The sequence below is a fragment of the Neofelis nebulosa genome, chromosome 7 (genome assembly GCF_028018385.1).
Source record: "Neofelis nebulosa isolate mNeoNeb1 chromosome 7, mNeoNeb1.pri, whole genome shotgun sequence".
NCBI lineage: Eukaryota > Metazoa > Chordata > Mammalia > Carnivora > Felidae > Neofelis > Neofelis nebulosa.
The window spans coordinates 146,221,866-146,247,615 of NC_080788.1; the positions used below are offsets into that span (position 1 = coordinate 146,221,866).

Consider the following 25,750-nt stretch of genomic DNA (forward strand, 5'->3'; position numbering starts at 1 on the left):
GGAGGAGGGTCTTGCCTTGCTGTCCCTGAGCAGGGCTTTCTGAAACTCAGGACTTCTTGAGTTTAGTCCCCACAATTCTAGGTGGTTGCTTGGCCAGTTTCCTCACATGGGCAGATGGTGGGTTGGAAGAGGAATGGGCCAGACAGACCCTCTCACTTTTTCCTTAGCTGTAGTTTGGCCTACTGTATTTACATCTGGTAGGTTCTCTTGCCAAAAAAGCTTGAATCTGACTAGCAGAGTGACTTAATTTAAAGTTTTTCTTCTTCTTTTTTTTTTTTTTTTTAACTTTGAATTAAACTATTTTAGGGGCGCCTGGGTGGCTCAGTCGGTTGAGCTACCGACTTCGGCTCAGGTCATGATCTCACGATTTGTGAGTTCAAGCCCTGCGTCGTGCTCTGTTCTGACAGCTCAGAGCCCGGAGCCCGCTTTGGATTCTGTGTGTCTCTTTCTCTGCCCCTCCCCCTCTCATGCTCTATCTCTCTGTGTCTCAGAAGTAAATAAATGTTAAAAAAAATTAAAAAAAAATAAAATAAACTATTTTACTCAATCCCCACCCCCTTACTATAGGTATCACCCAGAATCCTAGAAAATGTAATATTTATATTTCTATAGTCTGGAAATTCATTATGTAGGAAGTACAAGTTCCTTGAAATTTCTCTTCTCAAAGAGGATCACTTGTTTGGTGTAGAGTCTCACAGTATTTTATATAGATATTAACTTTTTGTTTATTTTAACAAAAAGAGACTCATGGATATAATGGTAACTTTTTTTTTTTTTTTATAATGGTAACTTTCTTAGCAACATATCTGACTGTGTCTGGATCTTAGTGCTCATAGATCTGACACATTCTGTCTTACACGTGTGTGCTGTTGCTGTGGTTTATCCCTGTCAGTGGGCCTTGAGTGGTTTCTGATTTTTTGCTACTGTAAGCATCTGCAGTGAAAGTTTCTTAACTCTCTACTCTGCTTAAGTGTTTCTGTGGGATAAATTCCTACAAGTGGATATCCAGGTCAAAAAGGATGAATATTTGATATTGTAATAGGTACTGATGAATTGCTTTTGAGAAAATTTTACAGCATTTTATTATCCTATCAAAGTGAATGAAAGTATCCATTTTTCTGCACCCTTACTAATACTACATAGATCATTTTTATCTGATGGACAAAAAAAAATGTATTTTTTTGCAAGCTTCTTTTTGGTAACAGATTGATATTTTCATGTATTTTTGTCATTCATATTTTCTTTTTAAAATAAGTTTCCTATTTGTGTCCTTTATCCATTTTTCTTTTCCCGTTTAAATCTTAATGATTTAAACCCGTTATGTGTTTCATACACCAGTCTGATCTGTCTGGGTTTCATGTCTAATCTGAGTTTCATGACTTGGTAAGAAAGGTTTAGTTACTTTGCCCCAAGATTTAAAAAGTGGCTCTGTATCTTCTTCAAATAGTCCTGTGGATCCCATTTGAATGTTTAATTCATTTGGTATATATTTTGGGGGATTGGTATGAAGTGTAGGGCTTTAATTTTTCTTCCCCCATGTGGTTTATCACTTGTCCTGGGATCATCTGTTCTTTCCCCCGGTTGAAGATACCTGCTTTATCACTTACCAAATTCCCGTATATGTCTTTTGGTTAATGTCTGATCTATTTATTTAGTCTTGTACCCATACTACGGTAATTTTATTATGGCAGCTTTGAATTGTACGTTTTGATGTTTTAGAGTAGGTTAAGTGCTCTGAGGATTATTCTTTTTTTTTTTTTAATTTTTAATTTTTTTTAAATTTACATCCCAATTAGTTAGCATATAGTACAACAGTGATTTCAAGATTAGATTCCTTAGTGCCCCTGACCCATTTAGCCCATCCCCCCTCTCACAACCCCTCCCATAACCCTCAGTTTGTTCTCCATCTTTATGAGTCTCTTCTGTTTTGTCCCCCTCCCTGTTTTTTTATTATTTTTGTTTCCCTTCCCTTATGTTCATCTGTTTTGTCTCTTGAAGTCCTCATATGAGTGAAGTCATATGATTTTTGTCTTTCTCTGACTGACTAATTTCACTTAGCATAATACCCTCTGCTTCCATCCACCTACTTGCAAATGGCAAGATTTCATTCTTTTTGATTGTCGAGTAATACTCCATTGTATATATATACCACATCTTCTTTATCCATTCATCCATTGGTGGACATTTAGGCTCTTTCCATACTTTGGCTCTTATTGATCGTGCTGCTATTAACATGGGGGTGCCTGTGTCCCTTCGAAACAGCCCACCTGTATCCCGTGGATAAATGCCTAGTAGTGCAATTGTTGGGTCGTAGGGTAGTTCTATTTTTAGTTTTTTGAGGAACCTCCATACTGTTTTCCAGAGTGGCTGCACCATCTTGCATTCCCACGGATTATTATTTTTTAAAAACTTCATATCTCTTCTTGCCATTTGCTGTGTTAAATGAACTTTAGAATCAAGATGCCATGTTCCAAAAATAGTCTTAGTGGAAATTCGGTAAGATCAATTTTGATAGGAATTAACTGAATTTGTAAGCTGATCTGGGGGAAATTTGCTATTTTATGATACCAAACCTTTCTATACAGGAATATGAAATGTGTCTCAATTTTGTTTTCAGAGTTTGTCATTTTTTTCATCTAAGTTTTTGCGTAATTCTTTTTCAAGGGGGTTACAAATAAATTTTATTGAGTAGGTGAATAGTTTTACATAATTCTTAAGTTCATTCCAGAGTATTTAAAAATTTTTTTGCTGTTGTGAATGGAATTTTTTCCTTAGTTGTTAAGGAAATGCTGTAACATTTGTATAACATCTTGTATCTGGGCACCTTTTGAACTCTCATTTTGGACATCAAAATTAAGCAAGTTTTTGCTATTTTTTAAATTATACATCTTTTTCCTTTGACGTACAGTCTTCTGAATTGTAACAGTTGTATAGATTTATGTTGCCACCATGTAATGAAGATACAGAAGGGTAGCTACAGGGAGCTGTCAGGCCAAACTTTTTTAAAGGATGGGCAAAATACCAACATGTTTATCAATTAATGGGGATCATCTGACAGAAAGGGAAGATGGTGCTATCAGAGAGAGATTTGAGTGAATGAGAGGAGATGGTGGAGGCGTCGGCCTTGATGTGGACAGTTGTTCCATAGAAACAGGAGAAAGATAGAGGATACTTGTATAGGTGCAGGTGAGGGGCTCTGTATGGTGGTATGGGAGCCTGTGGAAGTTTTCTTCTCACCACAGCTATTTTTTCAGTAAAATGGAAAGCAAAATCATCAGCTAAGAGTGTGATTATCAAGGAGACAGGAGGTGTTAGACATGTGAGAGGTTATAGTAATTACCAGGCGAGCAGGAGAGTGAACGGACTAGAAGAATTGCCAGGCAGCCTTAAGGCTTCCCTGAAGTTAGCGATCATGGATTTAAAGTGGGAATAGGCACCGTGGCTGGAAATTACTCTCCAGCAACATCCAGGTACCCCAGACACAAGCCTGGCATTTGTAGATGGTTGGGGTTTTTGTCACACTAAGTGTAGTGAAATGGGAACAGAGCAAGGGCATTGATTTGGAATATCTAAGGGAATGATTACAATGAAGGACTACAGATTTGAATAGGAAATAACTTGAGTGGGAAGACAATCCATAAGAAGATGGTGGGACCAGTGGATTATGGATCCTGGTGAGTTCAAATAGTTACTGGAGTTCTAATTTTTTTTAAGTTTATTTATTTATTTTGAGAGAGACAGAGACAGTGCAAATGGGGGAGGGGCAGAGAGAGAGCGAATCCCAAGCAGGCTCTGCACTACTGGTGCAAAGTCAGATGTGGGGTGTGAACCCATGAAGCCGTGAGATCATGACCTGAGCCAAAACCAGGAGTCGGACACTTAACCCACAGAGCCACCCAGGGGTCTCAGTTATTGGTTGGAGTTCTAGATTGAGTGGGTGGGAACCATAGAGGAGGTGATTAGAAAGTGGGAAACTCAAAGTTAAGGTCATAAAGAGATTTCATATCTTGGTAGTTGCAGAGGTTAGAGTATAACAATGTAAGTGGCTTAAGTATGTGACTTTTTCTTCCCCTCTCTAGAAGCTTTTTAGACTCTTCACATTTATGCTTGCTGTTCAGAAATTTCACAGTGAGGTACCAAGGAGTTGGTCTTCATTCATTGTTCTTGGCTGCTTATTGGACCCTTTCAATTTGGAGATTCTTGTCTTTCAGTTCTGGAGAATTGTCTCATTTTATTTATTATTTAAAAGTCTTTATTCTGTAATTCTTATTAATCAGAGATTAGTAGGATATCTTGGAAAAGAACCTTGATTTTTTTCTGGGGAAAAAAAATTCTCTGTGTTTCTATTTTATTTTCTGGGGGATGTCTTTAATTTCATTTTCCCAGCTTTCTGTTAAATTTGTGTGTATGTGTGTCCCTATGTATGCCCTCTTCCTCCTCCCAACTCTTTCTTGTGCACTGATTATTTGTCTGTATAGCATCCATTTCTGGGGTCATGAATGCTATTTCTTCTGTTAACTCCCTGTGAGGATGGTAAAGACTTTCCTCTTTTTTTTTTTTTTTTTTTAAATAGAATTTGCTCCCTGCACTGTATCTCTTTTCTCTGGGATTCTTTCTTGGTAACTGTCTTTCATACAGAGACTTTCTTTGGAATCTGGTAATTTTGGTTATCTGTTTGTATTTAAGTTGGAGCCTTCAGAAGCTGATCAGAAGCTGAGTTTGCATGCATAGGATATGTTTGACCACAGAGCTTTCCTTTTGGAAGCCTTCTGGTGCTTTTATTGGAGGACTCCAGTCTTTAGATCTCTTCTCGTGGGGCCATTTCGTTTCTTTAAATGAGAATCCTCTCTTCTGCCTGGGAGGAGCTGATGGTCCAACCCCTCTGTGGCAGTCTGACCCTTCCTTTTCCGTTTCATGTCCATGCCTCCTTCCTGTCCTCTGCTGGGCCCATTCACCTTGAGTCCAGAACCTCATCATCTTCTCCACAGAATACATTTGCAGCCTCTAAAGAACCAGTGGATAAAAAAAAAAAAAAAAGTAAAAGGAACCAGTGGTTATTGGGTGGGTTGGGGAGCAGTAGACATTGTGTATACAGACGTTTGACCTTGTAGTTAGCCCTACTAGTAGCTCCAATGTTGCTTGTGGTTTCTCAGAACCTCCTAAGTTTGAAGCCCATCTGGAGCCCTTTGGGCAAATCATGTTGTTTCTGGTTACAGTTTTCTCTGTTCTCTTTCAGAAAATTATTGAACTATCTTTTCCACTATTGTCTTCTCAACCTGTTACTGTGCACTTGTGCCTTTGTGCCTTGACTGTCATTAACCTCCTCACATCTGTGTCCTGCCTTCTGCACTGAAGGAGCCAGAAGGGGAAAGTTGGATCTGGAGCCTCGTTTATCATTTGTCATTGATTGTAAGAATGATAAAACCATAGTACTTCATCCTGGGATGTGTTCCACTTCTTGCGACTTTAGATTAATGGTCATATATTTTAGTCACAACTTTTTGTGTGGGTGAAGATGGCCTTCGGAGAGTTGGAAGAGGAAAAAAATACCACAGTGACCATTTCTGAATACCATTTTTATTTTTGTATATTCTCCATATTTATATGCATGTTTTTGCAATATATTTTTGGTCCTAATTTTGTATCCTGGGTCTTGTCCCTCAGAATTTCCTCCAAAGCAGTTTTCCAGGCCTCCGCATGGTCCTCCGAGTAGGCTTAGTGGCTGTGCACAGCTGCGCTGGGGAGAACAGTCCTTCTGCTCCTTGTGCCTCAGGTTGCCTTTAGACCTCTCAACGTGAGGACTCCCCAAAAGTGTTTGTTTACATGGGTTATATATATTGATATTTACTGTACTAGAAGTTAACACTAAAAAAGTTCAAGTATTTATTAATTCACTTAAAGTAATGACAGACCTATTATATTTAATATAAATAACATTTTTATGAAAAGAGACTCTATTGTTCAAAGCTAGTTATTGAGAAGAGTGACATTGTTTTAATTTTTGCAGATCTCTTTAGTATCTGGCTTAATATAAGGTAGCTGGATTTTTCATACATTCTTCTGCATTCAAATTGCGTCCGTATACTCTTTCAGTTGAAGTTGATGAAGAAAATCTAACCTTATACAGAAACGGTAGCTAGAAGAGAGGAGTATCTTAATTCTTCTTTGGGATGATTGCAAATATTGTTCTCTGATACTATGCTAAAACTCAACAAGTAGGAATTTGGTGGCAGGAGGGGGCATGATTAATTGAACATGTGTTCAAAACAACTATAGTGACTGCCAAAAAGTGTTAATACCCAGAACAATTTGCTTCAGTTGGAAATGAATAGTAGTAGATCTGGAAGCGAGCAAGCAAGCCGAAGGGCAAAAGAGCCTCGTATTCCAATAACAGATATAACTGAAAAGTATAAAGATGATCATCTGGCTTTTAGTATAATCTGAAGGTGGAGTATTTACGGTTAGTGTGCAGAAAAAGAGAAAAGCCTCGCCTAACCCAATTTGTACAAATTAAGAATCACTTAATCACACAGTTGTTACACTCTTTTATTATAAAATGTATATAACAAAACTACAATCTTAAACCATTTTAAGTGTACAGTTCAGTGGCATTAAGTACAGTTGCATTGTTGTGCAACTGTCACCATCACCCATCTCTAGGACAGATATGGTTGATCTTATTTGTAAATTCACCTACTCACTACAATTTGTTTGTAATTCCAGAATCAATACTTGTGGTGCTTTTGCAGTATTTGTGGACATGCACAAAGCATCAAAAAGTTTGAATTGCCCAATGTGTGCATCCCCAGTTGAGCTCCAACAAGGTGATGATGTTCTCTGCCTTGTTTCAGCTTTCATACTATAAACAAATGCTCTTTTTGTGGTCTGTGTAGTCCGTGTTTTTTGCATTTTTGTGCTTTTTCTGTCAACTTTGCTGTTTAAAATGGCCCCCAAGGGTTGGCCTGAAGTACTAGCCAGTGTTTTGTGGGTTTTTTATTTTATTTTATTTTTTGAGAGACAGAGCATGAGTGGGGGAGGGGCAGAGAGCGAGGGAGACAGAATCCGAAGCAGGCTCCAGGCTCTAAGCTGTCAGCATAGAGCCCGACACGGGGCTCGAACCCAAGAACTGTGAGATCATGTCCCGAGCTGAAGTTTGATGCTTAACCGACTGAGCTACCCAGGTGCCCCCTGGCCAGTGTTTCTAAGTGCAAGGCTGTGTTGTGCCTGATAAAGAAAACACATATGTTAGATAAGCCTCATTCAGATGTGAATTAAATTCTGCTGTTGGCTGAGAATTCTATGTTAACGAATCAATGATATGTAGTAAATAAGGTGTCCTTAAAGAGAAACACACATAAAACAAGGTTATATAGATCAGTTGGTGAAAATTTTTATGATCCGGGGCCCAAAGGAGCCTAACCCTGTATTTCTTCTAGGAACAGTGCTTCCAGTATTTGCTGATTCAGTGTTCACAGTGGCTTTATAGAACATAATTACCATACCCAACAATAATCAACTGTCTCTGTTTTTGAAAGAGAAGACTCCGTTATCTGGTGTTTTCCCTGAACAGATACATGGAGAAGGGTATTAGGGAAAGTCATAGGCTTTCCTTGTATATCTGATGGTTTTTGATTCACTGTTAATGTTTTCAAGAGGGGAGCACTAGGAAGCAAATTGAGAGCCCTCTACATAGGATGGGGTTTATGGAAGCTGCTGGTCAAGTGCCCAGCTTAGCTTCCAGGTAGCCAGTAGGAAAGTTGCTCTTATGTAGCTTGGGACCTTCCACATACACAGCACAAAGTGATTTCCTCAGTTAAGTTTTTCATGGATTGTAGCCTTCTTTGAGTACACCCTAGGCTTGTATGCACCCTGCCACATGTGCTTCAGATTTTTATTTTCCAGAAATTGTTTAAAGTCGCTTGTATACTGATGGTACCTCTTTCATTCTCTTTGCCATTATTTGTCATTCTTGATTTTTTAGTTGGGCCATCAGGTGGGAGAAGAGAGAAATGTATATGATGCTATCTTTAACCAAATGTCTCATTATGGTTATGAAAAATCATTTAGTTATTTATTTATTTTGAGGGGGGGAGGGGCGGGTGGGGGGAGGGAGAAAGAGAGAGAATCCCAAGCAGGCTCCGTGCTGTCAGCACAGAGCCCACTGCAGGACTTGAACTCATGCACCATGAGATCATGACCTGAGGAAAAATCAAGAGTCAGATGCTTGGGGCGCCTGGGTGGCGCAGTCGGTTAAGCGTCCGACTTCAGCCAGGTCACGATCTCGCGGTCCGTGAGTTCGAGCCCCGCGTCAGGCTCTGGGCTGACGGCTCGGAGCCTGGAGCCTGTTTCCGATTCTGTGTCTCCCTCTCTCTCTGCCCCTCCCCCGTTCATGCTCTGTCTCTCTCTCTGTCCCAAAAATAAATTAAAAATGTTGAAAAAAAAAAAAAAAAACAGAGTCAGATGCTTAACTGACTGAGCCACCCAGGTGCCCCACATCTGCTTACTTATTCAAGTTATATATTACACAGTTTAAAGAGTACAGGCTTGTTTAAAAAAAGTGTCCCTTGATCCCCCACCTCCATTCCCTACTCTTCCAAGATAGTCACTTTTCAGTCTTCTAAACAGATTCCTTTTTTTTTTTTTAAGTTTTATTTTTAATTCCAGTTAGTTAACATTCAGTGTTATAGTAGTTTTAGGTGTACAATATAAACTGATTCTTTAGGTTTTACTACTATATCTTTAACATGCTTTTGTTCTTTAAAAATTGTTTTTATTGAAGTATAGTTGACACATAGCATGCTCTTACTTATTTTTCAGTTTTAAACATTACCTACTGTTTTTTTCATTATGGTTATTTAGAGTCGTGATTGACTTTTTAAAAAATAAACTCTTTATTGAAATACAACACACAGCCAGAAAAAGTGCCCACATTGTAAGTGTACACCTTGATGAATTAGCACAAAGTAAACACATTTGCATAACCACGACCCAGGGCAAAACTATACTATGACTTGAACTCCGGAAGCTTCCCTTCTATCTTCTAATCACCTGTCTGCCCTTCTTTCCCAAGGTGACCACTATCCTGACTTCTAGCACCGTAGATATTTTTTTTTTGTTAACATTGTATTAATGGAATCGTGGTATATATTTTGTGTTTGCCTCTTTCACTGCACTTTATGTTTGTGACATTCTTCCATGTGTTGTGCCTTATGTTTTAATTTGGAGTTATTTTGTAGTCAAGTACTGTAGTTGTTTGGCTTGGTGTTCATTGCTATGGACTGAATTGTGTCTTTCAATATCATATATTAAATCCTAACCCCCTGTGTATTTGGAGATAGGGCTTTTGTGGAAGTAGTTAGGTTAAATTAGGTCACAAAGGTAGGGTCCTGATCCAGTAGGTTAAGTGTCCTTATAGGAAGAGACACCGGAGAGCTTGGCTCCTCTCTACCATGTAAGGACACTGTGAGAAGGGAGCCATCTGCAAGCCCAGAGGAGAAACCTCACCAGGAACTGACTGTGTTGGTCAGACTCTGATCTTAGACTTCAGCCTCCTAACCTGTGAGAAAAGAAATTTCTGTTGTTTAAGCCATTCAGCCTATGCCATTTTGGCTGTGGTGGCCTGAGCTGACTAATAATTCATCCTTCTGGGCTACTGCATTCTCTTAAAGGACTTGGGATTGTTTTTTCGCCTGCTCTTTTAGTGTTTGTGGATGCTTTAATGCATGTCAGGAGCAGGATATTGGGGCCTTTTGACCAGTAGAAAATTGACAGGAAGTGGAAGATAAGGATATTTATTTCTCTGGTCGGTGTTTGCTATAGGTTTGTGGGGCCAGCTAGGGTGACATATGCTTGGGGAAGTCCTTCTCATGTATGAGCTGTCTTTATCCCTATTTTGTAATTTTCCACTTTGTTTCTGGCATCAGGGTGAAAAATGGAATTTCCCAGAACTTTACACAACAAGTGGCAGGGACACTCCTTTCCTCGCCTAGTGAACTCCCTTGGCTTTTGCTATGCATGCCCTCCTCCACCCCAACCCCCCCAAAAAAACCTCCAGAAAACTCCATGACCTTGGGGGTGTGTGGGTGTGTGTGGGTGTGTGTGTGGGTGTGTGTGTGTGGTCTTCTCTACAGTCTCTATCTTTCTCAGGCACCTGGTGATGCCCCCACAATTGCCTTTTTTATTGACCTCAAGGTCAGAACTCTCCTGCAGGCTCCAGCTCTGGGCCAAGGTTATTTTGGTAGTTGAGTCATCCCAGCAAGGAGCTGGAAAGGAAGAGGGGATTAGGAACTTCCCCCTCAGGCTTCATTGCCACACATACATTGCCAGGCTTCATTGCCACATCATGTTAAATGACAGTGTTTCACTCTAAGACACTTACTTTTAATAAAATGACTCTCTTCTACAGTTTGATTTAGGTGAATGAGACATATTTTTGCTCCTGTTTTTGCTTTAAATACTATTTGAATAGCAGTATTTGAAAAAGAAAATGCTTAATAGAATCTTTAGAGTAAAAGACAGATACTGAACAGAGCCAAAAGTGGCTAGTGATCAAGAGCCTGGTCGTGAGAATAGAAACCAGGTCTCAGAAGATCAGAGGGAAGAAGAACCAGAAAGGCAGCGTATGTACTAGATCTGGCCATGAGAAGGGGGAGGAAAACAGAATGGTGGGCAGAAAAGAATAGTATGATTTCTTTGGAAATTGGGAGATCTATAGATGCCACACAAAATTACTTACGAAAGTAAAATTTGAATAAAATTAATTCATTAAACTTTAAAATAATGTAATTTTTATGGGGCGCCTGGGTGGCTCAGTCAGTTGTGTCCGACTTCGGCTCAGGTCTTGATCTCATGGTTTGTGTGTTCAAGCCCTGCGTCAGGCTCTGTGCTGACAGCTGGGAGCCTGGAGCCTGCTTCGGATTCTGTGTCTCCCTCTCTCTCTGCCCCTCTCCCTCCTGTGCTCTGCCTCACTCTTCTTTCTCTCTCAAAAATAAATATTAACCAAAAAAAATAATGTAATTTTAAAATCACACTGATATCTGTTAAAACACCAGAAATCCTATTTCTTCACTCCTCTGTCTCTATCTCTAATGTGTGTGCTCACTGATTATGGAGGTTCAGGGCCTCACATCAATGCAGGAGGCATTTATTAAATGCTATTTATGTCCCTGGTAGTGTGCTAGGGTTATAATAGTAAGGCAGTCACCAAGTGAGATATGAACAGAGTGGTCATTGTTTGTATATTCCAGCCACCAGTATTTCCTTTTCGCTTTATTTACTGTAGTTTCCATCAAGACCTCGATTTTCCGAATACAGAATTAGAATTCTGTCTTTGCTTTTTTCAAGCACATAACATGCTAACTCTCTGCTTCTCCAATTCTGATTTTTTTTTTTTAACCTCCCCAGGTGAGGATGGGATGAGGTGGTGGGTCCTTCCACTCCAGGGTCAGACATGCCTTGTTAGCAGTGTTTCTTTAGCCCCTCTGGAGATTAATGGGTTCATAGGTAGTGATCAAATAACTTAGGCGATGGAGACTTTAGACCAAGTGAAGCAGGGTAGTTTGGTTTTTTGGGTTTTTTTTTTTTTTTTCAACGTTTTTAATTTATTTTTGGGACAGAGAGAGACAGAGCATGAACGGGGGAGGGGCAGAGAGAGAGGGAGACACAGAATCGGAAACAGGCTCCAGCCTCCGAGCCGTCGGCCCAGAGCCTGACGCGGGGCTCGAACTCACGGACCGTGAGATCGTGACCTGGCTGAAGTCGGACGCTCAACCGACTGCGCCACCCAGGCGCCCCTGTTTTTTTTTTTTAAGTGTTAATATGAAGAGATTTCTGGAGATTTCTCCGAGAACATTTTAGGGGGTCTGCAAAGTCTAAGCTATTTTTGTAATACTATTAAGACATTACTTTTTCCACTCTTTCTCATGAATGTAAAGTAAAATTTTTCAGAGGCTCTATGATGTGTGGTATCACAACAGATTGAATACAGAAGGATATATGAAAATTTCAAACTGATGTTATTTATATTAACATATAATGGGCTTTTTTCCCAGTTTTTTTTATTGTGATAAAATACACATAGCATAATATTTACCATTTTAACTGGTTTTAAGTGTATGTTTCAGTAGTTTTGAATACATTTATAATGTGCCGCCATCACCTTCATGTATCTCCAGACCTTTTTTCATCTTGTAAAGCTGAAACTTTATACCCATTAAACACTAACTCCCCATTCTTTCCTTTCCTCATCTCCTGGCATCCCCCATTCTATTTTATGTGTCTATGAATGTGAACTTTCTAGGAACCTCATAAAGTGGAAGCATATAGTATTTGTCCTTTTGTGTCTGGCTTACTTCATTTAGCATAGTGTCCTCAAGGTTCATTCATGCTGTAGCATGTTTCAAAATTTCTTCCCTTTTTAAGACTGAATAATACTCTGCTGTATGAGACACCACATTAGACTTACCCATTCATCACTTAGTGGATGCTAGGGTGTCTTCCATGTCTTAGCTATTGTGAATAATGCTGCTATGAACACGGCTGTACAAGTATCTATTTAAGTCCCTGCTTTCTGGGTACATACCCAGAAATGGAATTGCTCTATCATATGGTAATTCTATTTTTAATGTTTTTGAGGCACTGTATACTGTTTTCCACAGCTGTACCATTTTACATTCCTACCAACAGTGCACAGGGTTCCAGTTTCCCAACATCCTTACAACTTGTTGTTTTCTTACAGGTTTGTTTTTATAGTAGCCATCTTGATGGGTGTGAAGTAGCATCTCGTAGTTGTGATTTGCATTTCCCTAATGATCAGTGATGTTAAGTATCTTTTTTATGTGCTTACTGGCCATTTGTACAGTTGACCCTTGAACCACACGGCTTGAACTGTGCAGGTCTACTTATACATAGATTTTTCTCAATAAATGCAGTAGTACAGTACTATGAATATATTTTATCTTCGTATCATTTTCTTAATGAGATTTTCTTTTCTCTAGCTTAGTTTAAGAATACACATAACGTACAAAATATGTATTAATCGACTGTTATTGGTAAGGTTTCAGCTCAACAGTAGGCTTTTAGTACTTAAGTTTTGGGGGAGTCAAAAGCTATCATTGATATTTGTGCTGGAGAGGGGTGGTACCCTGAAACCTTGCATTGTTTGAGATATCCACTGTATATCTTCTTTGAATAAATGTCTCTAAGTCTTTCACCCATTTTTAAATTTGGTTTTTGTTGTTGAGCTTTAGGAGTTCTCTATATGCTCTATATGTTTGCACAAAGATGTGCAAACCACATCTTTGATTTGCACATATTTTCTAGCATTCTCTGTGTTGCCTTTTTATACTCTGTTGATACTGTCTTTTGATGCACAAAATTTAAAAATTTTATAGTCTGATTTGGCTGGGTTTTTTCTTTTGTTGCCTGTGCCTTTTGTGTCATCCAAGAAACCATTGCTCAGTCAGGTGTTGTGAAGCTTTTGTTGTATGTTTTCTTCTAAGAGTTTGATAGTTTTTTGCTGTTTTCTTTACATTTTTTTTTTTTTTTTAAAGTATGCTCCACACCCAACATGGAGCTCGAACTCACAACCCTGAGGTCAAGAGTTGGATGTTCTACTACTGACTGAGCTGACTGGGTGTCCCAAGAGTTTGATAGTTTTAAATCTTACATTTAGATATTTGATCCACTTTGCAGTAATTTTTGTAGGTGATGTTAGGTAAGAGTCCAACTTCTTGGGTATCCAGTTTTCCCAGCACCATTTGTTGAATCTTATTAGTTGAAATGAATGTTATTACGTTCAATACTTATTTTTACATTTCTCAGTTTTCATTTGTAATAAGGTAAATATTGATAGATATAATCCACATTTGGGATCATCAGTAATCTTTAAGGGTGTAAAGGGCGACAAAAAGTTGGAGCACCATTGACATAGAGAATCTTCAAGCACTTTCCCCAGACTTTGACTATAGTCCCTTTCTTCATTGGTGCTTCTTACTGGATCTGTGTCCTGAAGGATGCACAGTAGGAACAGCATCGTCAATGTGGTGTGAGGTCATTGTTTTTCTGGACGTCAGATGCAAAGCTGAGTTAATTATGTTCCTCAGTTCATGGCAAAGTTTCTCTCTTCACTTATATTCCCTTCCATCCCCTACTGTCACCCTCTCCCCTCATTCTGGATATGTGTAGTTCCTAGAAATCCTTTTATTCTGGTAATGACAGCCTACCAGATAAGGATGCTGCTGTAGGTCCATTTAGTAAATATTAGTAAAACTGATTTTTTTTAATTGATAAACACATATAACTAGAAGCTATAGTTCTTTCTTCCTGTATCTTAGTGGCTTGTTTTTAGACTGCTTGGGGTTTACTCACCCCTTTCTGAACAAAGGCTCCTGGGTGACCCATTTTTTGCCGCTGTACATGTTTCACTTGGTTAGCCTACAGATTGTTCTGGAACTAGTCCCTTTTCCTTCTTTAACTACCTAAAGGGCTTTTCTTTCTTTCTTTTTTTTTCTTTTAATGTTTTTAAAGTTTTCAGATTGAATCCAACCTGTTGGTTCGTATATTTACTCAATTCTCAAGCTCTTAGTGTGTGTAAGACACTCTGAGCAAGGCATTCTGGGCTGTATAAATGTGTAAAAGCTGTACTTCCTGCCCTTGGATCAGATCAATTTTGTCAGAGTCAGATGAAATTAAAATACTGGGTTGCTTCTCAGCCTTTTGGCTAAGATCAAGTGTAGTATCTGTTTCTTATCAGTTTAATATCTGATGTGTCCTCTATCGGAGGACAATATATTAAATGGGTTTTTGGAACTAGGAGGTGAAATAGCTTGCTCCATCCACTCCACACATCCCCCTGGTATTGCAGTACCTCCAGGAACGGTGCAACCACCCCCACACCCACCCTGGGGAATTAAAAAAAAAATTAAGTATTGGTAAATAGGGAATGGGAGAGTTGCTTCATTGTCCTCTATTTTTAGAAGTGTTTTCATTGTATAATCTCTCTTTCTTTCTCTGTTTCTACCTTGTGGGAGATGTTTCTCCCCATGTCTATAAGTAACTTAAATATAAATGTTCTAACAATACTCGTATTTGCATGAAGCCCCTCTTTTCAATTAAAAAATATTTCTAAAGTATAAAATATTATTATAACTAGTTGAGTTTTAGTTTTTTAGGTAAATGCCCACATGTTTGGGCATTTATAAAACTATTACCAGTTAGTTTATAATTACCAAATTCTTAAAACCTGTAATATTTATTTATTTTTTTCTAGGTTGCAATAAAAATAATTGACAAAACTCAGTTGAATCCAACAAGTCTACAAAAGGTAAGATTGGTTCAGTATCCAGTGTTTTTAAAATGATTTTCGGTACAAGTTGCCATCAAATTTGTCCCTTCAGTACAACTGTTATTTTTAATTATTATGTTTAGTGTAGTAAAGATTCTGATTCCAACATGAATGCAACTTAGATGTAGTATTGTACAAAAAGTTGTTGGATTTTTTTTCCTTCAGATGAATATGATGATTTTTAAGTGTTCTTAATAGCACAAACTGAAGGCTGTACATTTTAACTGAATACTCTTAAGTATCAACTAGAACAGATTTTTTTAAAAACATTTTTGTGTGGTTACTCTTAATGTAGAGTTATACACCTTTCTTATAGCTAATACTGAGGTCTTTAAGGTCAGCACTTTGGGTTTTATTAAATTCTGTCACTATGTCTAATTAAGAACTGATGATTATTCATAGGAAAATGTAAAAATAAAAATAATTGAAAAACGTGTTTGTAATGCACTGTTGCCATTTGTATCATCTAATGGAGATCTGAAATTTTCAACCCTGGTGCATGTTAGAATTCTGTGGACCTCTTTTGAAAGTCTTGATGACTGGCCTAGAGAGATTTAATTGCTCAGATTAGGGGCTTGGCATAGGTATTTCACTGGTGCATTAGCAAATGATTAATGATCTTCATAATAAAATCCTTCTTATTCTTTTTAGTCTTGCATACCCTTTTTACATACTTTGTTTGATTTCTAAATTTGGCCAATCCTAGTTGGGGTTTTAGAGACCCTGAACTAGGAACAGGTAGTCCTAATTTAAGTCCTGGCTTTGCCACTTAGTGAAATGTCTAACTTGACCTCAAGCTAACTGTCTCAAGCTAACTTTCTTAACCTTGGCTTTCTCATCTTTAAAATAGAGGTAATTTCGGGGCGCCTGGGTGGTTCAGTCAGTGGAGCGTCTGACTTCAGCTCAGGTCATGATCTCGCGGTTTGTGAGTTCGGGCCTGGCATCGGGCTCTGTGCTGCCAGCTCGGAGCCTGCAGCCTGCTTCGAATTCTGTGTCTCCCTCTCTCTCTGCCCCTCCCTTACTCATACTCTGCCTCTCTCTGTCTCTCAAAAATAAATAAATGTTAAAAAAAAATTTTTTTAAATAGAGATAATTTCATCTGCTCATGATGGATGAATTAATAAAATAATGCACTTAAAAGAGTATAAACTGCAAAACATTTCTCATGTAAGATACTGTAAGCATATTGCCCTGTATAAATTCCTAATGTTTTCCTAATGATTGTTTTCCATTTATATCATTGTAATTTTGAAGTCCAGTGTGTGTGTGTGTGTGTGTGTGTGTGTGTGTGTGTGAGAGAGAGAGAGAGAGAGAGAGAAGTAGGAGGGAGGGAGTTTATCTTGCACTAAAAATGGTAAACAAGTTGGTTCTGCAGGCCAAAGTGAGTCTTAATGGCACTCAAGGTGGCTTTTGGAATGGACCCAAAAGTTGCAGTTCTTTGTTCTGAAGATAAAATTGTATCCATTACTTTAAACGTTAATTTCTTCATACATCTAAGGACTTGGTTTTAATAAGTAAGTTAAGGGTTAATAAATCTGCTATTCAGAACGAAAATTAGTATATGAGAAGTTTATTGAGGATTCTAGTTTAATATCCTGTATTTTGGATATTGACCCCTTATTGGGTATATGGTTTGTAAATATCCTCTTTCATTTAGTAGGTTGCTTTATTGTTTTGTTGATGGTTTCCTTTGCTGCATAAAAGCTTTTTATTTTGGTGTAGTCTCAATAGTGTAATTTCACGTTTGTTTCAATTGTCTGAGGAGACATCTAGAAGAATGTTTCTATGGCCAATGTCAAAGAAATTACTGCCTGTGGTTTCTTCTAGGAGTTTTATGGTTTCAGGTCTGGCATTTAGGCCTTTAATCCCTTTTGACTTTATTTTTGTGTGTGGTGTGAGAAAGTGGTCTATTTTCATCTTTTTTTTTTTTTTTTTTTTTTTTTTGAGGGACCTTCATCCTGTTTTCCAGACGGTTTCATCTTTTGCATGTAGCTGTCTAGTTTTCCCAGCACCATTTATTGAAGTATAGGGCACTGTTTTAAATCATGTGTATTGGTTCATATTCTTTTCTTCTAAATTAAAAGCATTCTCTCTATATTTCTTTATAATTCCTTTTCACTGAATTGCTTTCCCATGGAAAAGTTGCTGTAGGGTAGAGTGTACATGGCATCTTTGCCTTTGGGATAGTGCTTCACACAGCCTTTTTTCTTCCTCAGCACTGTGCACAATTGTATCACATCTGTATCAGGAACAGCTCTCTTTATATAATGTGATTTTAATCCTTGAAATTTAGGGCACTGCCTTAGAAGCTAACATTCACTTCAAGGAACATTGTGCCATCAACAAAATGTAATCTTTTTGTACTGCCACTTATCAAAAAATGTGGACTGGCTCATTCAAGAGTGTTTTTAACATGCGTGTTACAATAGTGTCCGTTTCAAAATATTCACATTATTCAGGCTTGCACATTGAATCATGCACATTTAATAAATTCATATAAGTAAACCTGAATTGATTGCACATTTGTAAACTGATGTTATTTTCATAGATCTCTTCATTTTTCTTTTTATTTTTCCAGCCATTGCATTAGTAAATGTTAGATTCTGTTGAGAGATATTTTTCTCCATTGTTTTTGTACTTTTCAACTTTGAACTACTATTCCTAAGATGTTTTCTCTTTGTAAATGTTTTTGGTCATCCTTTTTTTTTGTTGTTTTTTTTAAGGTCGGTCTTTTTTTTTTTTTTTTTTTTTCTCAACGTTTTTATTTATTTTTGGGACAGAGAGAGACAGAGCATGAACGGGGGAGGGGCAGAGAGAGAGGGAGACACAGAATCGGAAGCAGGCTCCAGGCTCCGAGCCATCAGCCCAGAGCCTGACGCGGGGCTCGAACTCACGGACCGCGAGATCGTGACCTGGCTGAAGTCGGACGCTTAACCGACTGCGCCACCCAGGCGCCCCTAAGGTCGGTCTTTTTATTGTTGTGTACCTATAATGGTTTTGAAAGCAGCAGGTATAAGAACTATGTTAGTCTTTTTGGTTTTACACATTTTTATTTTTATTTATTTTTTTTAATTTTTAATGTTTATTTTTGGAGAGAGAGAGACAGAGCGTGAGCAGGGGAAGGGGCAGAGAGAAAGGGAGACACAGAATCTGAAGCAGGTTCCAGGCTCTGAGCTGTCAGCACAGAGCCCGATGCAGGGCTCGAACCTACAAGTCGTGGGATCATGACGTAAGCCGAAGTAGGATGCTTAACCGACTGAGCCCACCCAGGCGCCCCTGGTTTTACACATTTTTAAATTTGATTTTACTATATGCAAGTAATCTTGCTGGGTCTTATTTTAGTCTGTCATTAAGAAGCAAGTTATGGCTCAGTTTTAAAAAGGTATTTACCTATTAAAGACGTTCAGGTATACTCAGTGTAATCCATCTAGTTACTACTGTTCTTTGTCAGTATTGGAGTAGACTGTTAACATACAGAGAGAGTATAGAGTGATGGTTGGGAACATTATGAAGCCAGGCTGCGTGGATTCAGATCCAGGCTTAACCCAGCTTAGCTGTGTGACAAGTCACTTAACCTTCCCAGGTCTTAGTTTCCTCACTTTTAAAATGGGAACAGTAGCAGTAGGTAATAGGGCTGTAGTAAGAATTAAATAAGTTAATATTTTATTAAAACAATTTGTTTTGAAAGAGTGCAAGCAGGGTGAGTGGGGATGGGGTGGGGAGAGAGAATCTTAAGCAGGCTCCATGCTCAGTGCAGAGCCCAGCACAGGGCCCAGTCCCAATGACCCTGGGATCATGACCTCAGTGGAAATCAAGAGTTGGACGCTTTAGCCGACTGACCCACCCAGGCACCCCTTTTTAAGTTTCTCTTTGTGTTCCAGTTAACATAAAGTGTAATACTAGTTTCAGGTGTTCAACACAGTGATCCAACATTTCCACACACCACCCGGTGCTCGTCACAGTAGGTGCACTCCTTAATCCCTATCATCTGTTTCATCCTTGCCCCCTCCACCTCCCTCTGGTGACCGTCAGAGTGTTCTCTCTAAAGTTAAGAGTCTGTTTCTTGGTTTGCCTCTCTCTCTTTTTTGCCCCTTTGTTTGGTTTTAAATTTCATGTATGAAAAAAAAATTACACAGGAGTGAAAGATGGTCTTTGTCTTTCTCTGACTTATTTTGCTCAGCATTCTATTCTCTAGCTTCTTCCACATCTTTGCGAATGGCAAGATTTCGTTCTTTTTTATAGCTGAGTAATATTCCATTGTATGTATGTATGTGTGTACATGTGTATATACACATACATACTACATCTTTATTCATTTATCAATCGATGGACACTTGGGCTGTTACCATAATTTGGCTATTGTAGATAATGCTGTTGTAAACACAGGGATGCCTGTATCCTTTGAATTAGTATTTTTGTATCCTTTGAGTAAATACCCAGTAGTGTGATTGCTGGGTTGTAGGGTAATTCTGTTTTTAACCAAGGATCCTCCATACTGTTTTCCAGAATGGCTACATAGTTTGCATTCCCACCAAGAGTGCAAGAGGGTTCCCCTTTTCCCACATCCTAGCTAACACCTATTGTTTCCTGTGTTGTTAGTTTTAGCCTTCTGATAGGCATGAGGTAATACCTCATTGTAGTTTTGATTTGTATTTCCCTAATGATAAGTGATGATGAATTTCTTTTCTGCGTCGGCCATCTGGGTGTGTTCTTTGGAAAAATGACTGTTCACGTCTTCTGCCCATTTTTAAATTGGATTATTTCGTTTTTAGGTGTTGAGTTTTATAAGTTCTTTATATAGTTTGGATACTAGCACTTTATTGAATATGTCATTTGTAAATATCTTCTCCCGTTCAGTAGGTTGCCTTTTAGTTTTGTTGATTGTTTCCTTTGTTGTGCATAAGTTTTTTATTTTGGTGTAGTCCCAATATTTTATTTTTGTTTTTGTTTCTTTTGCCTCAGGAGACCTATCTAGAAAGAAGTTATTGCATAAACAAGTTAACATTTAAAAGCCCTTATAAATTAAAAAAAATTTTTTTTTAAAGGGGCACCTGGGTGGTTCAGTCAGTTAAGCATCCAACTTCGGCTCGGGTCATGATCTCACAGCTCGTGAGTTTGAGCCCCACGTCGAGCTCTGTGCTGACAGCTCAGAACCTGGAGCCTGCTTAGGATTCTGTGTCTCCCTCTGTCTCTACCCCTCCTCTGCTCATGCTGTGTCTCTCACTGTCTCAAAAATAAATTAAAAAAAATAAATTAAAAAAAAAGCCCTTAGAAGGGCAGAAAATAGTACCTGACACACGATAAGGACTGAATGAATTCTTGCTGTTTTTGTGTGTTCTGCTGAATAGTGGTTTTTGTTTGCTTGGTTTTGAGGAGTGAAGGGTGTTTTTTGTTTGAGTAAAATTTTCCCCTCACAGGAAATAAGCAAAGCTTAAGAATTCAGTGTTGGGTTCTAGCTCAGCCCTCTCTCTCTCTCTCTCTCTCTCTCTCTCTCTCTCTCCCTCTCTCCCTCCCCCCCCTCCCCCTCTTTTTTATTTTTCATTTTTCATTTTATTTTTAATGTTGATTTATTTTTGACAGAGAGAGAGAGAGAGACAGAGCATGAGCGGGGGAGGGGCAGAGAGAGAGGGAGACACAGAATCGGAAGCAGGCTTCAGGCTCTGAGCCATCAGCCCAGAGCCTGACGCGGGGCTCGAACTCACAGACCGCGAGATCGTGACCTGAGCTGAAGTCGGATGCTTAACCAACTGCGCCCCCCAGGCGCCCCCCCCTTTTTTTTAAAATTTTTTTTTTTAATGTTTATTTATAAACATATTTTCATTCAGTGTTCACTAATGTGTGACTTAAAGCTAACCACACCTGCCATGGAAGGACTGCCCAAGTACCCATCAATTATTACTTAAGGGACTTGGGGCAGGTTTCTGCCTCTCTTTCCTGAATAACAGAACTTACCTTATGAAGTTGCAAAGAGTGAAATGAATGCTACGGACTGAACTGTGTTCCCCAAGATTTGTATGTTGAAGCCCTAACCCACAATGTGATGGTATTTAGAGCTGGACATTTAGGAATTAAGTAGGTTTAAATGAGGTCTTAGGGTAGGTCCTCATGATGGATTAGTGCCCTTCTAAGTAGACATGTCTCTTTCTCTGCACTGTGAAAACACAGTGAGACAGCAGCCCTCTGCAAGCCAGAAAGACAGCTCTCACCAGAACCCAACCAGGCTAGCGCCCTGGTCTTGGGCTTCCCAGCCTCTAAAATTGTGTGAAATAAAGGTCTGTTGTTTATGCCACCCACCTATGGCATTTTGTTGTAGCAGCTTGAGCAAACTAATACAATGAGTTCATACAGGTAATACACTTAGAAAAATGCTCAGCATTCACCAAATGCTCAAACATTAGCCATTACCAGAAATAATCCACTGCAATTAAGTTCTACAAAAGAGACTGAGCCAGGGGCACCTGGGTGGCGCAGTCAGTTAAGCTTCTGACTCTTGGTTTCGGCTCAGGTCATCTCACAGTTGGTGAGTTTGAGCCCCGCATTGGGCTCTACACTGACAGTGCAGAACCTGCTTGGGATTCCCTCTCTCCCTCTCTCTCTGCCCCTCCCCCCGCCCCACTCTCTATCTCTCTCTCTCAATAAATAAATATATAAACAAACTTAAAAAAAAAAAGACCGGGGTGCCTGGGTGGCTCAGTGGGTTGAGCAGCTGACTTTGGCTCAGGTCATGATCTCACAGTCTGTGGGCTCGAGCCCCACATCAGGCTCTGTGCTGACAGCTCGGAGCCTGGAGCTTGCTTCAGATTCTGTCTCCCTCTTTCTTTGCCCCTCCCCCACTTGCACTCTGCCTCTCTCTCTGTCTTTCTTTCTCTCTCTCTCTCTCCCAAGAATAAATAAATGTTAAAAGAAAAAAAAAAAAGTAGGCCTTTACTCCACTTCTCCCTCCAAACATTGCATAAGCCAGGTTTTTATGCAGGTTTGCTTATTTATTCACTCATTCATTCAACAAACACTCATTATTAAATACCTACTGTATGCCAAACACTGTTGTAAGCAGTGTGGATACAACAGTGAACCAAGTGAAATTTCTGCTTCAGTGGAGTTGACATCCTAGTAGGGGAGCAGCAGCAAATAAATATATAATGTCATGTCAGTGTTTTGAAGAAAATAAAGTGAGATGTATTAACTATATTATTTTCTATTTTCTCCCCCCCCCTTTTTAAAGTTGTTTGTTTGTTTGTTTGTTTGTTTATTGATAGAGTGGGGAAGGGGCAGAGAGAAAGAGGGAGAGAGAGAGAGAATCCCAAACAGACTTGGCCCTGTCAGTGCAGAGACTGATGCAGGCCAGAGCCCAGGAACCATGAGATCTTGACCTGAGCCGTAATCAGGAGTTGGATGCTTAACCCACTGAGCCCCCCAGATGCTTATTTTCTGTTTTCTTGATGCTCCTGCACTTGGGGCTATGTTGACCTGTCATAGACTGTCCCTCCCAGGGCAGCTGATTCCTAGAAATAGACTGCTCCCTTGTGAGTGTACTGTTCATATGCAAACGAATTAATCCAGAGCTCATACTCAGAACCATCACCTTTATCTGGCTCCTAAACTCCAGGAGTTCCTCTGCCCTAATCATCCTAGGGCTAGGTGCCAGATAATTAGAAACTGTAGTTGTACCCGAGAGGCTCCTGAAATGGTTCAGACAAGCCAATCCCCAGTCTGTTACCCTGCCTGGGCTTTTCTTTCCTGTGGAAACCAAGATGAAGACTCTTTCCCATGATTCCCTCTTGCTCCTTCTACATCCTGACTGACCCTGGTGCTTCCCCATGTGGCCCTGCGTGGCCTCCTTTCAGTGCTTGTCCTGATGTCTTGGCTCACCATATCTGAGTAACCTACATTTTAAAACACAGGCTGAGGAGATAGTATTTCAAGAACCTGTAGATTTCAAGTGAAAAATAGGGGTGGCCTTTTACTAATTCACTTAAGAAACATCGTGTCCAGGGCCCCTGTGTGGCTCAGTCACTGAAGCATGTGACTTCAGTTAAGGTCATGATCTCGCAGTTCTTGGGTTTGAGCCCCGCATCGGGCTCTCTGCTGTCAGCACAGAGCCCGCTTCAGATCCTGTTTCCCTCTCTTTCTGCCCCTCTCCTGCTTGTGCTCACTCTCTCTCTCAAAAATTAATAAACATTAAAAAAGAAAGAAAGAGAGAGAAAGGGAGGAAAGGAAGGAAGAAAGAAAGATACGTCGTGACCTCCTGAACCAAGCTCTGTGATGGGTCAGATAAGTGCAGTGGACTCTGGGTGAACCCGTGTGATTTGCAGTAAAATTTTACCTAGGTTCGAAGGATCTAAGTATTTTTTTGCCAAGTAAAAAAGATGGAAAGACCTTCGCAGTCCCATCGTGTTCTGGGGACCCTCACTCATTGTTGGCAAGACTGCGTGCACAGCCCAGGACGCAGTGCACTATCAGGCTGCAGAGAGCCGTGTGTGTGCAGGGTGGTGCAGGGCCCTGAGCTGAGTGCAGGAAGATGCACCAGAGCTCACATTGGGCCCCACCGGAGCCCTTGGTGCCTGGCTCTTGTAAGGAACAGTCATTTGTGTGCAGTAAACTTTTCAGTGACTCTCCATCCTTCCCTTGGGTTCTTCTAATATTTTGTTATGTTAGAAATATTCTTCTCGGTGGCAGAAACTTAGTTGTCACCATACTCTGCCATAATCGATTGAAGCAGTAATTCCTTTTTCTTAAACTGGAACCACTTAATTAAAAGTAAGAGATTTATAACATGTAATGAAATAATTGTTTAAAATATGCGTTTATGATATCTGGTTAGTTAGCCAGTTTTAACACATCTAGGGACAGAGGCACACTTCCTTATACTGTCTTGTTCATGCTGGATGACTCTAGTTAATTTTTCCCCTTAGTTGGCACTAGCATCTGTCTTCTAGAAACATCTACAACACTGTTCTCTCTTCTGCCATATGGAGCTGTGGAGGGTCATTCTACCACTGCAAACATAGCCAGCTGTTTTGAGTGAGTCTTCTTGGTCCCTTCTCCAAAGTCAATACTCAGCCTCTTGGACCAGCTGCAGTAATTGCCCTCAACATAGGCCTAGTTTATCTGATTCCTACAACTGATTTTTTCTTTAATGTTTATTTATTCATTTTGAGAAAGAGCACTTATACACAGGCGAAGGAGGGGCACAGAGGAGAGACAGAATCCCAAGCAGGCTCCACACCATTAGAGCAGAGCCCGATGTGGACTCAAGATCAAGAGTCAGAAGCTTAACCCACTGTGCCACCCAAGCACCCCTGATTTTTTTTTTCCTTACCTGAATTTGATTCCTGCTAAAGTTCATTTTATTGGTTTTCTGCCACAATTCCAGTCTGTTGAGGTATTTTTGAATAGTGAGTCCTCTGTATTAGCTGTCACTTCTAGTTTGGTGCTGCATAAACTGGGTAAGGATGTCTTCATCCAGGTAAAATACATGACAGGCCTTCAGTGGGGCATCCATCCCTTAGTTGATCCTGCTGACTTAGGAACAAAGCATTTTTTGAATAAGATTCAAGTACCATTCTTCAATCCAGACTTTTTAGTAGGAGAGAAAGGGAAATCCCTGTGCTTTAAAAAAAAAAAAATTGGTAAAAAATAATGAAGGAAAAAAAGGCATTAAGTTCAAGTATATGCAAAATATACAGTAGGTTGCCTAAGGTTTATTAAAATATTATTGGCTATAGATTCCTTTTATGAGGGTGTTTGTGGGGAAATCCTACTTAACACCCACTCAGTCTATTTTCTTTTTTAACATTTATTTTTTTTTTGAGAGAGAGAGAGAGAGAGACAGACAGACAGAGTGTAAGCAGGGGAGAGACAGAGGGGGAGCCACAGAATCCGAAGCAGGTTCCAAGCTCCACACTGTCAGCACAGAGGCTGACATGGGGCTTGAACTCACAAACCATGAGATCAGAACCTGAGCTGAAGCCAGACACTTAACCGACTGAACCACCCAGGCTCCTCAGCCTGTTTTCTTTTTAAAGCTAGTGTTTGTTTTGGAGTCACTGCTAATGCTCAGAGCTCTGTGACAGTAGTGGCCTTTTTGGCATCCCAGAGAATGTTAGTTGTGGGACAAATCAGAGAACTGTATACTTTGAAGGCAGAGAGAGAACCAGTTCATGCTTTTCATGTGGGGTACGGTGCAATTACTTTTACTGTTACCACCACTGGGTTGTTTGGGTCACTTTTGCTTCAGCCTCCTTAAACCAGTAATTTCCACCGCTTGCTGTGCACTAGAATCATCTGTGGAGTTAAAAAAGCCCATGTTTCCTTCAGAACAGCCCTCCCCCCACCAATTCTGATTTGATAGGCCTGGGGCAAAGAGGTGGATCACAGAGTGCACAGCCCAGGTGAGAATGGCCTCTG

The 25,750-nt window shown here is 39.7% G+C and overlaps 1 protein-coding gene and 1 non-coding gene across 14 annotated transcripts in view; both read left to right on the forward strand.

Moving 5' to 3' along the window:
• The window catches only part of MARK3 (microtubule affinity regulating kinase 3), a 113,906-nt gene that overhangs the window by 25,244 nt on the left and 62,912 nt on the right, over positions 1 to 25,750 (forward strand). For 9 of the 13 annotated variants that reach the window (XM_058740373.1, XM_058740375.1, XM_058740374.1 and 6 more), the window contains one exon: positions 15,269 to 15,322. The exons of 2 other annotated variants lie outside the window; for them this stretch is intronic. In XM_058740373.1, coding sequence (XP_058596356.1) covers positions 15,269 to 15,322 — 54 coding nt within the window. Of the gene's footprint in view, positions 1 to 5,236; positions 5,410 to 6,723; positions 6,825 to 15,268; positions 15,323 to 25,750 lie in introns of those variants that run through there. 2 more of the 13 variants (XM_058740383.1, XM_058740385.1) reach the window with 1 other exon arrangement.
• Positions 14,700 to 14,888, forward strand: LOC131518514 (U2 spliceosomal RNA). The gene has a single exon (XR_009265185.1). It is a non-coding gene; the product is annotated as a U2 spliceosomal RNA (small nuclear RNA).